The sequence below is a fragment of the Dermochelys coriacea genome, chromosome 17 (genome assembly GCF_009764565.3).
Source record: "Dermochelys coriacea isolate rDerCor1 chromosome 17, rDerCor1.pri.v4, whole genome shotgun sequence".
Classification (NCBI taxonomy): domain Eukaryota; kingdom Metazoa; phylum Chordata; order Testudines; family Dermochelyidae; genus Dermochelys; species Dermochelys coriacea.
This window is the reverse complement of record NC_050084.1, coordinates 16,079,643-16,092,311: the sequence shown is the minus strand read 5'-3', so window position 1 is coordinate 16,092,311 and position 12,669 is coordinate 16,079,643. Positions and strand designations below refer to the sequence as shown.

Sequence of the window (12,669 nt, the reverse complement as noted above, 5' to 3'; positions counted from 1 at the left end):
GGTGGGTGAGGTAATAAATCTTTTACTGGACCAACTTCTGTGGGTGAAAGAGACAAGCTTTGGAGCCACACAGGTACTTGAGTGTCACAGCTAAATACAAGGTGGAATAGTTCGCTAATCATAATCTTATCAAATGTTGCAAGAGACCATTCAAGGTAGAGTGGTCAATTAAAGATTGTAAGGCACTCAGATACCACAGTAATGGGGGCCATATAAATACCTAATGGAGACAGATATTACAAAAGGTCTTTAAAACACGACCTGATTCCTTTTCTAGTCATCAAGTGTATCATCCCCATAGACTGGCTCATTTCCATCAGGGTGGCAGTCTGGTGAGCCATAGCCTCTTTACTGATGGCAAATATAAACAAAAGGCTCGGCTCTCTTCTAAATCCCTGCCTAGAAAAATCCATCAACGGAACAGCACACAAATGGCCAACCACTACCCTACCTAGGTAAACATGCAGGACCGTCTCTCTCTTTTGCCATCTGTTTTTCTCTCCCAGAAACCTACCTAAATTCCCAATGAATCATTCCATCATTTCAGTTCTAACACTTTTTTAAAGTCCTTCATTCCTAAGAGGGAAGAGATGAACAGATACACATGGCATCTATTTATCTTAAGCTTTGGAAAGAGTATGGAAACTGCAGAGATTTTAATTAACTTAAAGGAGCAAGTCATGGCCAGCCCAGTACTTCAGGAAGAAACGTCTGGCTTTCTCACTGGGGTTGGGAAATAAAAATAGATTTCAGCACACACCCATCTGCTGGAGGAAACAGTGAAAATATCTATTATTTGTACAGTATTTCTTTAAATAGGGGCAAGGAGCAGAAATGGGTCAAAAGACTTTATGAGGAAGGTAACAGGCATAATAAATAATCTTTGCAAATATAAATTAAGCACCACAATCCCACTGTGTTTATCTCCGTTTTACAGACAGGATAAATTGAGGAAGGGTGAAGTTAAGCTCGTCCCAAGGTGATACAGGACAAAATAAGGAATGTAATCCATATTATCCTGATTCGTCACTCCAGGCATTAACCACTAGATCACGATGCCTCCTGCAGAACACACACAAATATCAGGGGGAGGAAAGTAATTTTCCAGACAAACATACATTTCTGAGTAGTCACTTGTCAGTTCCCAGCCTGATTAATTTGCATGTATATTATTATTACCACATCATTTCAAAAGTACACACACAATCCAGTTAGGTCAGTGAAAAGACCAGAGAGCTAGAGAGTGTAAGTGAGAAAATATATTCTGCCTAGCAATGGCACTCCTAATGGCCTGAATGTGGCGAACAGGGGAAGGAATTTATGGTTAGAAGTGTCAGGCAGCAAATTAAACAACTGTGTCTGAGATGCAAAGGGCTAGTTTCTCGGGGGGGGCGGGGGGGAGATATTTCTAACAGAATTTTTTTTTAAATCTACTAGCTTGTTTCCCCCTTCTGAAGATTTTTTTTATACAATATGAACTGAACTAATAATCATATATACAATATAATCATATAATATCAGGGTTGGAAAGAACCTCAGGAGGTCATCTAGTCCAACCCCCTGCACCAATCCCCAATTTTTGTCCCAGATCCCTAAATGGCCCCCTCAAGGATTGAACTCACAACCCTGGGTTTAGCAGGCCAAATACAGGCTCAAACCACTGAGCTATCCCTCCCCCGCTTAGTGCTTGGTGTTTGTACTAATTTACAGGCCTGGCTTTTTGTCCAGTGGATTGGAAAGGATGTGAAAGCAATACAATGTTTTTCGGTTACTGAATTAGCCACTGGAAGCAAAATAGAAAAATCAGACAAACTCCAAGGTCACCTGGGACACAGGATGTCTGAAGAGAATTGGTAACCAGGTAGAGTGACTTCCATATTGAGGACATGTAGTGGGGCTTGTGAATTTAAAGGAAACCTCCCCACTCCCCCTCTTCTCCAAAACGTGTAGGATTTATCAACCACCAGCTCTATCGCTTTTTTGTTGTTGGTGTGTTTTAACTTGTACTTTGGTAGTGCCTCAAGGCCCTAACTGAGAATGGGACCCCATTGGCTTAGGTGCTGTACAAACACATCGTGAGAGACCTGCCCTGAAGAGTTTACTATCTCAACATGGCAGGAAAAGGGAGGGAGAAAAAGACAATTATCTCTATTTCACAGCTGGAGAAATAAGATATAGGGGAGATTAACTGACTTCCCCAAGGTCACACAGAAAATCCAGGGGAAGAGTCAGGAACTGAACTCAGATCTTTCCAGTCCCAATCTAGTGTCTCAACCACAAGACCCTTTTTCCTCTCTTGTTCAAATCCAGACCAGGCCAGCAGAGTGATTATCCTTTAGTGACCTACATGAAATGAGTTTGTTGGTCTCAGTCTAGTGCCCAGGAGGCAGAAGTCCACAGCACATGAACAGACCCCAAACTGGCATTCACTATTACCCTTCGCCTCTGGTGAGCCATGAGGACTCACTCCCTGCATCAGCTCTTTGCTTTAATTCTCACCCCCACCTGCAACACCCCCTCGAGGTCAAAGCCACCATCCATCACTTCGGCAGATGAGGACCACACTCAAAGGCCATCTACCAGGTGAGATGGCTGTGGAAGCAGCAGGTTCACCATGGAAATAATGAGCGTGGTTCTCTGGATCTCAAACTGCATCAGACAGGTAATCGACCAGGTGTTGAGCGAATGTGATGCAAGGGGAGGTTAAGTATCCTGTTCAAGATCATAGCAAGGCTAAGTTGGAGGCAGGGGTATAACCCAGGTCTCCCATCTCCCAGTCTGGAATGCTATCCACTGGGCCAAAGCAGCTTTGCATCATCACGATCGTTCCACCCAAATTACTCAAGTGATGCTAACAAGCCGGGAGAAGGAATCTTGTCCATTCCACTTGTGGTGAAAGCCCAGGTGGCACGTGTGGCCTATAAGCAGAGAGGCTTTATGTCAAGATGACTATATCAGTGGCATTCAACCTGTGGTCCACAGACCCCTGGGGTCCACAGACTATGCCTATGATTTCCGCACCTCCATTCGAAATTTTTTAGAAGTCTGCGAATGAAAAAAGGTTGAAAACCAATGGACTATATGATGTAAAACCCACCACCTAATAGGAAGTTATATACCAGTTCCTCTGACTCTTATGCAGGCCCTTTGTATGGTTTTCAACTGGACAGCCCTCTTTTTGAATGGTTTGTTCCCCCATACCAGTATTGAAACAAAATTGTACGTGGGCCCATGCCACTCCCAGAAGTACCAAATGTCCGATATTCTGGAAACGTGCAAGTAGTCACCGTACTGACCCTATAAGTACAACTGTCAAAACTGTTGAGAAGGGCCAGCAAAAGTTAGTTTCTTATAAAACTGACTGGCCAGACACATGCCATCCCTTCTCCGTGTCAGCATGAAGAGGGAAGCCGGAGAGATATTTCGACCTAAAGAGAACAGAAAAACCCAACATCAGGGATCAGCAACCTTTGGCACGCAGCCCGTCAAGGAAATCCGCTGGTGGGCCGAGACTGTTTGTTTACCTGCAGCGTCTACAGGTTCGGTCGATCACAGCTCCCATTGGCTGCGGTTGGCCATTCCCGGCCAATGGGGGCTGCGGGAAGTGGCGGTCAGCACATGCCTCGGCCCGCGTCGCTTCCCGCAGCCCCCATTGGCCTGGAACAGCAAACCATAGCCAATGGGAGCTATGATCACCTGAACCTGCGGACACTGCAGGTAAACAAACTGTCCCGGCCCGCCAGTGGATTTCCCTGACTGGAAAAGATTGCCGATGCCTGCGCTACATAAAGAAATGCCACAGGAAGAAACTTAACATCCTCTCTTCTCCATACCAGAGCTTCTAGTGATATAGGCCCCATCAGTTACTGCCATTCTTTAGTTACGGTCAAGCATCCAGGAGAGAAGGCGGATCAGGTAGTGATTCAGTACTTCATTTCACATCTGCTGTGCAATGATAAAGGAGCACTGTAAAACTGGAGGCTAGATGGATGGCATTTTATTCAAAGCTACCCAACAGACCCATCACTAAGCCTAGTAGTGGACTCCCAAGTGAAAAAGGATGAACAGGACTGCAGAAAAGCCAGCTGATATTAGATATGAAGAAGCAAAAAGCAGATAGGCTGTTTAAAAGCTGCAGCATGAATGCTGACTGGAATTCCATTTGAGGAAAAAACAGCCCCCGCCACCCAACCAAAACCACTATTATTTTATTTTGATTGCATCTCCGGGACAAGAACTCTACATTACCAACTCTTTCCCAGGATGCATGACTCAAGATCTCAAAGAGTGCCACTACCTCCAGATGTTCAGTCATTTGTTTCCCTTTTAGAGAACATGAAAGCTAAAATGCTTGAAGAAAAAGACAGCCTACAAAAACCTCAACCTGAAGCATAGCTGAAACTGCTAATATTTTTTCCAGCCTAATTTTTTCCTGATTGCTGTTGGCAGTTTAAGAGGCCTGGATGGCTCAAAAGGACGTTGGGACATCCTTCTCGCTGTTGCAAAGTCTCGCCTAAGGCAGTTGACAGAGGGAGAGTCAGATTTTCCATACAGAAGCACAACTGTCCCCCACTTAGTGGAGAACAGCAGCAGGGATTGGTGGCAAGTTGGTCCATATCTGGAAAGAACCCGTGACTTGTCCGCTTTGGGGAGTTCCTGCCAGCACTGCTCACCAAGGGAAAAGATTCCACCTATCAACTTTGAGTCATCTCCAGGCACCTCACAGCTACTTAAATCAAAACGAGATGTAGCGGGCCCATTTTAGGCTGAGATTGCTAATGCTACTGAAGCATCTCCTACAGAAGCATGGTCGCAGAAGAATGAAAGTTTGGCCTCTACTCCAAAAAAAAAAAAAAAAAAAAAAAAGTCTTTAGCCTTTGATCTTCCCTTTGAAGGTGATGGTGAGACAACCTGAAGTCCTCACATGCCTTGATCCCTGCCAGTCAGACTGTATCAGTGCAGCACTAGGACCCTGCGAAGAAAAGTAGAGCCCTTCTGCCAGCTTAACCTCACAGCCATCCTAGGTAGATGCTAATGGCCCCAACCCAGGTGCAGTAAGGGCTTTGAGCCTGACAAAGGGAACTGGGAGCAAGGACAGGGACCCAGCTGGGACAATGGTAAAAGAGGTAAGCTCAAGAGGAAATTTAGGCTGAGTTTTTTTGTTATTCCTTGAGAATAATGGGAAAACCTCAGGAAGGAGGTCTGAATTTCAGACACTAGCCCAGTGCATTTGTGTGCCGGATTGGGAGCTGGCCAGAAATTTGCAGACTTTTGACATAGGACAGCATGTAGACAATTACTAGCTAGGCACAGCGGCGATGCACTCAAGCTGTCAGTAGCCCTGGATACTGTTGTCCATACTGTTTTTAGTAACTGGCGCCTAGTCGTATCGCTTTGGAGTGGTTCCCTTCTTTGGTCTCAGAGATGCAGAGGGCGAGTTCTGTCCCGCTGGGTTTTACAAGGCTCTGTTTCATCATCCCTCCTGCTTGCTGTGTATTTGATGGGGGAGAGACGGACCCAGTTCAGCCTGAATTGCCATCCATACAATGACTACCTGCAGTGTCTTTGTTGTCACCATGCCTGGCTGAGATTGGAATCTGGTTGAGGACAAAGTATTTGAACTCAATTCAGACAAGACAGAGGTGATATTAATGACTTGGGGAACAGATGTTGTGGGTAAGGCAGGAAGAAATTAGGGCATTTGTCTCCCCCTTTATTCAACAGATCTGCAGGGTGGGGATGCTTTTGCATTCACAGTTGCTTCTGGAATTGCAGGGGCGATCGGGGGCCAAAACACCTTTCCTTAGTCTCCGACTGGTTACGCATCCACAGCAATTTGACTGGGAGTGAGTCACGCTTTGTGGATTATTGCAATCTGAGTTACCCACTTGCTTGGAGAAGCTAGCCACAAGCAAAATATTCAAATATAGAGAAAATGTATGTGTGGACGGATGGATGCATACAAGATTGTCTAGGCTAAAATGTCATTATAATTATCCTCCTTATACCACCACCACCACCACTTAATCCATTGTCCTTGAACCCCAAATGTTATAGAGGATGCAATGTTAGTAGAACAGTCATCAGCAGATATGCACATGTATGCAAACCAGGAAAGCAGCAATATGTCTGAGAAGAGGAAATTAAATCCAAATCATCAAATCAAAAAATGTGGTTGAATGTGGTGGCACTGTCTGACTCACCAAGGTGTCCTGGGGCAATACTGACTCATGAACCTACCTGAAGACAAGGGTCTGTCTAGACTGAAGATTTGCTCTGATTACATCATTGGGATAATTACTCCGGTGCAACTCCTATTGTAGACAAGCAAAACTGCTATTTTGAGTTTACCCCAGTTTCAAGCAAGGTTAATTTTCACTGGTGCAAAAAGAAACTTTGCCTAACTAGACTAGGGGTACACTGTTGCAATTGTAGCTCCTGGGCTGTAGCCACCAATGGCTGGAATTGGGGCAAATCCTCAGTGTAGACAAGGTGAAAGAACCACTCCCATATGGGTATTACTGCCACATATGCAGCCCTGGCGATGGCCATGTCATCAATTGCAGCAAATTTAGAAACCCAGCATGGTTTAGTGATTATGGCTCTAAACTGGGACTCAGGACACCGGGGCTTTCTTCCTTGCTCTGACACTGACATGCTCTATGATCTTTAGCACATCTCTTCCCCTCCTCACCCTTTGTCTGTCTCTCCCATTAGACTAAAGTTTTTCAGGGACAAGGACTATATGCTACTCTGCTGAGGGCCAAATCTCAGTTGGGGTCACCACAATACAAACACTACAGAACATTCATAGGAAACACATTCTGAATCAGTAACAATGAACATCGGCTCCAGAAACACAAACATAGGCATTACATTCTTCCTATCAGGGAACAGAACTGTAGCTTGTGACCTGCATCTTCCATCAAAACTAAATCTCTCATGAACACTTTACAGACCAGGGAATACTTAATGAAATTATTTAAACCAACCATTTACAATAGAAGAATACAATCAAGAAAATTGTGATCTATTCATGACTGCTCTTATAAAAAGGGTGTAATTCACTGAAATAATCATTTAATACAAATTATTAATCTATCACTAATAATGATGGCATGCAATTTAATTATTCCTCCTAATGCTTTGACTCTTAAGTCATAGGCATTCACAAAAACTACTAAATATTATGATGGCATTGGTAGCAACTCCATAGTTATAAGTTTTGTAGAGAAATAAATTCCTGTTTCACACTTTAATGACTGAATTTTGTTTTCAAACTTGCAAAATGAGTAACCTTTAAGTGCAACCGCAAAGAGCAGCTGTTAAAAAATAATAATAGCAGTGCTACACTTCCTCATTCTACCACCTAAATAACACTGCTGCAAATAAAAAAAGTCTCAAAATGATAAACACCATTACAAACTATTTCCACTTACAAAGCCAAACCATTCCCTCAATTAAGCAACTGTCCAACACCACATGCTTAAAACTACTACAACTCCAAACACACTTTTGGCAACTGAGGGTTGATGAAACATTCTGAACAGTGAGAAAACATCCACTTCTGCCCCGTGCACATGGTCAGCAGAGTGGAAGGCAGCACATTTCATGTGGCAGGAGGTAGAGTGTGTATCATGGGTGGCAGAGATGGAGAAAGTGACATTATGATTGCAAGGGTTGAGTGAGCCGTTAACTAGCTATTTCTTGGCTTTTTATAGGTGGGGAGGTTATAAAACATTTATCTTTAAGTACTTTTGATTGGGGGGCTCAGGGCAATAAGGAGGAGCAAGATCTGATATGCTCATGGGGAGCGGATGATCAACGAGTTCAGTAGGTAACATGCAGGTAACTGTAGTCTTCTGTGATGAGGTATATAAACCCCATATCAATTGAGCTGGGATTAGCGAGAGCGCGAGAGCTGTGTTAGCTCTGCCTTGTTACACCTGCAGGGTGCCTCAGACTCAGGGAGGAGTTCAAAGGAAGCAATCCAGTCAGTGCAGTTGCGAGTTGTTGTCCCAAGAGAGAGATGGGTCAGGAGTTCTCTCTCTGTGGGAAGGGCCTGAGAGAAGCCAAGTAGAGGGAGAAGTTAACATGGACATGAGGCGCATCTACACAGCATTTTGGAGTTAACGGGAGTGTCATAAATATAAAAGGAAGGGTAAACACCTTTAAAATCCCTCCTGGCCAGAGGAAAAACTCTTTCACCTGTCAAGGGTTAAGAAGCTAGGATAACCTTGCTGGCACCTGACCAAAATGACCAATGAGGAGACAAGATACTTTCAAAGCTGGAGGAGGGGAGAAACAAAGGTTCTCTCTGTCTGTGTGTTGCTTTTGCCGGGACCAGAGCAGGAATGCAGGTCAGAACTCCTGTAAAGGGCTAATAAGCAATCTAGTTAGATGTGTTAGATTCTGTTTTGTTTAAATGGCTGATAAAATAAGTTGTGCTGAATGGAACGTATATTCCTGTTTTTGTGTCTTTTTGTAACTTAAGGTTTTGCTTAGAGGGATTCTCTATGTTTTGAATCTGATTACCCTGCAAGGTATTTACCATCCTGATTTTACAGAGGTGATTCTTTTACTTTTTCTTCAATTAAAATTCTTCTTTTAAGAACCTGATTGCTTTTTCATTGTTCTTAAGATCCAAGGGTTTGGGTCTGTGTTCACCTATGCAAATTGGTGTGGATTTTTATCAAGCCTTCCCCAGGAAAGGGGGTAAAGACGTTTCAAAGAGGGCTTGTTTCCTGTTATATATTTGTTAGACGCTTGGTGGTGGCAGCAATAAAGTCCAAGGGCAAAAGGTAAAATAGTTTGTACCTTGGGGAAGTTTTAACCTAAGCTTGTAAAAATAAGCTTAGGGAGTTTTTCATGCAGGTCCCCACATCTGTACCCTAGAGTTCAGAGTGGGGAAGGAACCTTGACAGGGAACAAGCCTCTCAGTCCAGGTTGACAGACTGAGGCTAGCAGGTCTCACACTAGCGCTCTCAAAATAGCTGTGTACACAGTGCTTTGACGTCGCGGGTTGGGCTCTAAAGCCAAAGAAGGGGAGTGGTCTTCAGAGCACGAGTTCCAGTCTGAGCTGCAACTTCAGGGCACTGTCTACAGAGTTGTTTTTACAGCGCTAGTGCGAACCCTTCTAGCCTGACTCTGTGGACCCATGCTTGGGGGGGGGCTCGCCTCAAAACACTTGTAGGGTTACCGTAAACGCTTGAGCCTAGGGTGGGCAGATTTGGTTTAGTTTGCATTTTCATTTGGTTTACTCCTGGGAGGATCTCTATGAGTCACTGCTCTAGAAGAAGAGTGAGATTGAAGAGGAGCCCAGGAAGGGCGGAAGACATTGTGCCGATTCCCGCTGTTTTGTCAGACATTATTTGTCTGGGACACAGATACCCGTGAAGGTATGGAACTCGAATGTGACCTGGCTGCAAAGCCAAGCCACTGCTGCACCGGACACGCAAGAACCAAGCAGGAGAGTGGAGCAGAGCTGATGAAATGCCACGTCACACCATAAGGCGGTGCTGCATTTCCAGAAGTCCACCACCTCTTTGTATGTGGTGGTTTTCTGGTTCACCCCCGCCCCTCAAAAAAGCTCTCTAATATGCTGACTTTTTTTTTTTTTTTTTTTTAAAGTTGGCAACTTGAACTACAAATTATTCACATTCCATATGTGAAATGTCTTTTACAGCAGAGCAGCGGAGACAGGCTGCTTAAATGATCAAAGCATCTTTCGTAACTGTGTTTCTGGTATTTGCAAACGGAACCGTTGTACAAACATCTCAGTTGATGGTCTGATCAGGAGAATGACAAAACTGTGAACACACATCCCTCTGCCCCCAGCTTGGAGTAGAAAGCAGCAGATGCTGCGACTTACCTAGAAACCCCTCTTCATCCACAATGATCGTATAGTCTTCTGGCGTTTCCGTGAGACTGAAGAACTTGCACCTGCACAGGGGAACAGGACAGCAGCTCTATTAGCCAATGGACTGAGCGGAGTTATTTATGTTTGTTTGAAATGATACCCACAAAACTGCCTGCTCTCTTTGTAAGGAGTCAGTCTGCCCAGCCTATAGGGCCACGGGTTCTATTCCTTGATCTTCCACTGACCTGTCAAGTGACCCATCATCTATCTATCCAAGATATAGACTTCAATATAGCCAGGTATGAATAATTTGTGAACACACCCAGTAATCAAAAATACTGCATATTCTGAGTAATTTTAGTTTTTCATGGAATATTCTATACAGCCTTAACAAAAACTAGAGTGCTGGTTTTGCTAAGTTTGGCAAATACAGTGCCAGATTCTGGTATCAGTAACACTAGTGTATACCCCAAGTAACTCCTTTGGTTTCACTGTCCACCGAAATCAGTAGTTAATCCAGTTTTAGGATGACATAAATTGAGATAAAAATCTAGACCAATGTTTTAGTTTGAAATGTCCCAAATTATATTTTTTCAAGTAGATTTTACACATCATAATCTTAAGTAATTTAGACATAATATACAAATACTACATACAAAAAATCTTATTATAAACATTGTTTAGGTTGCAAAGTTAAATACTCAAAAGCTAGGAAATGCTAGATTTAAGATTGACCATGTTCATTAAGTTTGGCCAAGTTATTTCTACCCCCCTTAGTCATCCAACATCTGCACTGGAAAAGGCGCGACCCTTTGGGAAAAAAAGTATGTGATCATGTAATTAATGACTGTGTCGTAGTACATAGGCAGAAGGTGACAGAGTTAAGGATGCACAAGCAACCTTAAATCTGGCATTTTCTAAATTCCATGTGCTTGACCTCTAGTCCTTCAATAATGTTCTTTTCACATAGTTTTTTGTGTGCAATTTCCTGGGGAAAAGGTACAAAATTTTTTCTTATGTAGAACCATATCATGCTGCACCATTGTAAGCAAAGATCTGAACCATGAATCTTCAGCACTGATTTCTACCACTTGAACTACAGGACTAACTACATTAGCTGTCAGACAAAACACTCTTATCCTGGGATAGGGATGTGTTGCCGAGTGGTCAGGGGGAGCTAGGCCCAACTACTCTCTCCCCACTTCCCTATGTGGTGCCCCCAGATGGAGGGATGGGTCACTGAAGGCATGTGCTGGTTTTGGTTTAGGGTAACCTGTCCCAGTTTTCCCATGCAACAGCTGTTCTGGCAGTTCCTGGACATTTCCAGTGCAGCATCTGTGGCTGCTGCTTTGGGTGGCGGCGGCAGCAGGTGTCCAGCCTTAGAATGTTCATGGTCAGTTATTATTCTGACAGGCTGCTAGAAAGTTTGCAAGAAATGCAAGAAACTGAAAGGAAATGGTGATTTTCAAAAGTTTATTGCTCAGCAAAACTTGAAAGGAATTACGAGGGACAAAGGAAAAGACACTTCTCTAGCCCTGGGGCTTTCCTTCTGCCAAACTTCAAAGGTCCATCTACTGCAACAATGGAGGCGATAGAATGTTTAATAAAAAAAAGAGTAATGTTTTATAAATGGAAAGTGTTAGACAGCTTAACTATAGGTGCTGTTAACAGCTTCCCCTATAATTAGTAATCCTGAACGTATAAGGCCTCGTACTCTCCTTTGTATCACCCCAGATTAGATTTATTGCCCTAAGGGAAAGAGTTGTCAAGCAACATTGGATATCTATGAATTATCATCTCACAAGGATTTTTTATCTTGCTTATAAAGGAAACTTTTGATTTCTAGCCAAGCAAATTTATTACCATCCATAAAACAAGTTACAATGCATTATGACGTCACCTAACAAAACAGGAAAGGGTATATGCACACTCAAAGTACTATATACAAGAACACATGCATCCATTTTGCAGGTCAAGAACGTTCTTGTTGGAGTCAGTTTACAGCAATTTGGGTTTATAGTTTTTTTTAAAAAATTCATTCATACAGTACTTCACAGCTAAAGCTTAAATAAATGTTTAGCTTATATTCACTATATCAATTTGATATAGATAAAATGTGTGGAACACCTGATTGGAGATCAGTTTTCTGTTTATCGACAGGATGGAGGTAACATAGGCAGAGAACAAACTTCCCTCACCTTCCCCCTGCCTGTGTGACTCAACCATTACTGGAGGAAAAGACCTGGGATGAGAAGATACTAATTCAGTTTCCATTTTCTATTTAGTCCTTCACAGAGATTGCCAACTGGTGTCAATTGTAACATGGCCATCTTCTTGACTGGACTGACACCAAATCAAGAGAAGAATTTGGTGGCCACTGAAGTAAGACCATGGGGTGACTAAATGACAACATATCTGCAAGTGTCTATTCAGATCAGACCAATTTTGCTTTGTTTTGGTTCCATCTCTATTAATGATATGCTCCCAGTGCTACCATGCCCTATATCAATACTTGTCACTACTATTTGAGTCATTCCAGTCTCTTGGTGACTTCTTGGCAGAGGGCAATACGGGGTGATGAGAGTCTGAGACAAAAGGAGAATGAGGTAGGAGGGCGGGAGAAGAGGGAGGAAGGGAGAAAAAAGGAAAGAGCCATAGAAGCAAACAAGTAATGTTAAGTGAAAATAAAGTCCGTTCCAAGAAAAGTTCAAATTCCAAACTTTCTTAGGGATCCTCTACACGGTGCTTTAGCCTGCACCAGAGGGGTGTAAATTTTAGCCATGCCAGCATGTCACATGCTAACTAGCCTG

The 12,669-nt window shown here is 43.2% G+C and overlaps 1 protein-coding gene across 3 annotated transcripts in view; it reads right to left on the bottom strand.

Moving 5' to 3' along the window:
• Positions 1–12,669, bottom strand: part of CASTOR2 (cytosolic arginine sensor for mTORC1 subunit 2) — a 226,276-nt gene that overhangs the window by 82,675 nt on the left and 130,932 nt on the right. For all 3 annotated transcript variants that reach the window (XM_043499303.1, XM_038376224.2, XM_043499301.1), the window contains exon 2: positions 9,872–9,942. In XM_043499303.1, coding sequence (XP_043355238.1) covers positions 9,872–9,942 — 71 coding nt within the window. The remainder of the gene's footprint in view (positions 1–9,871; positions 9,943–12,669) is intronic.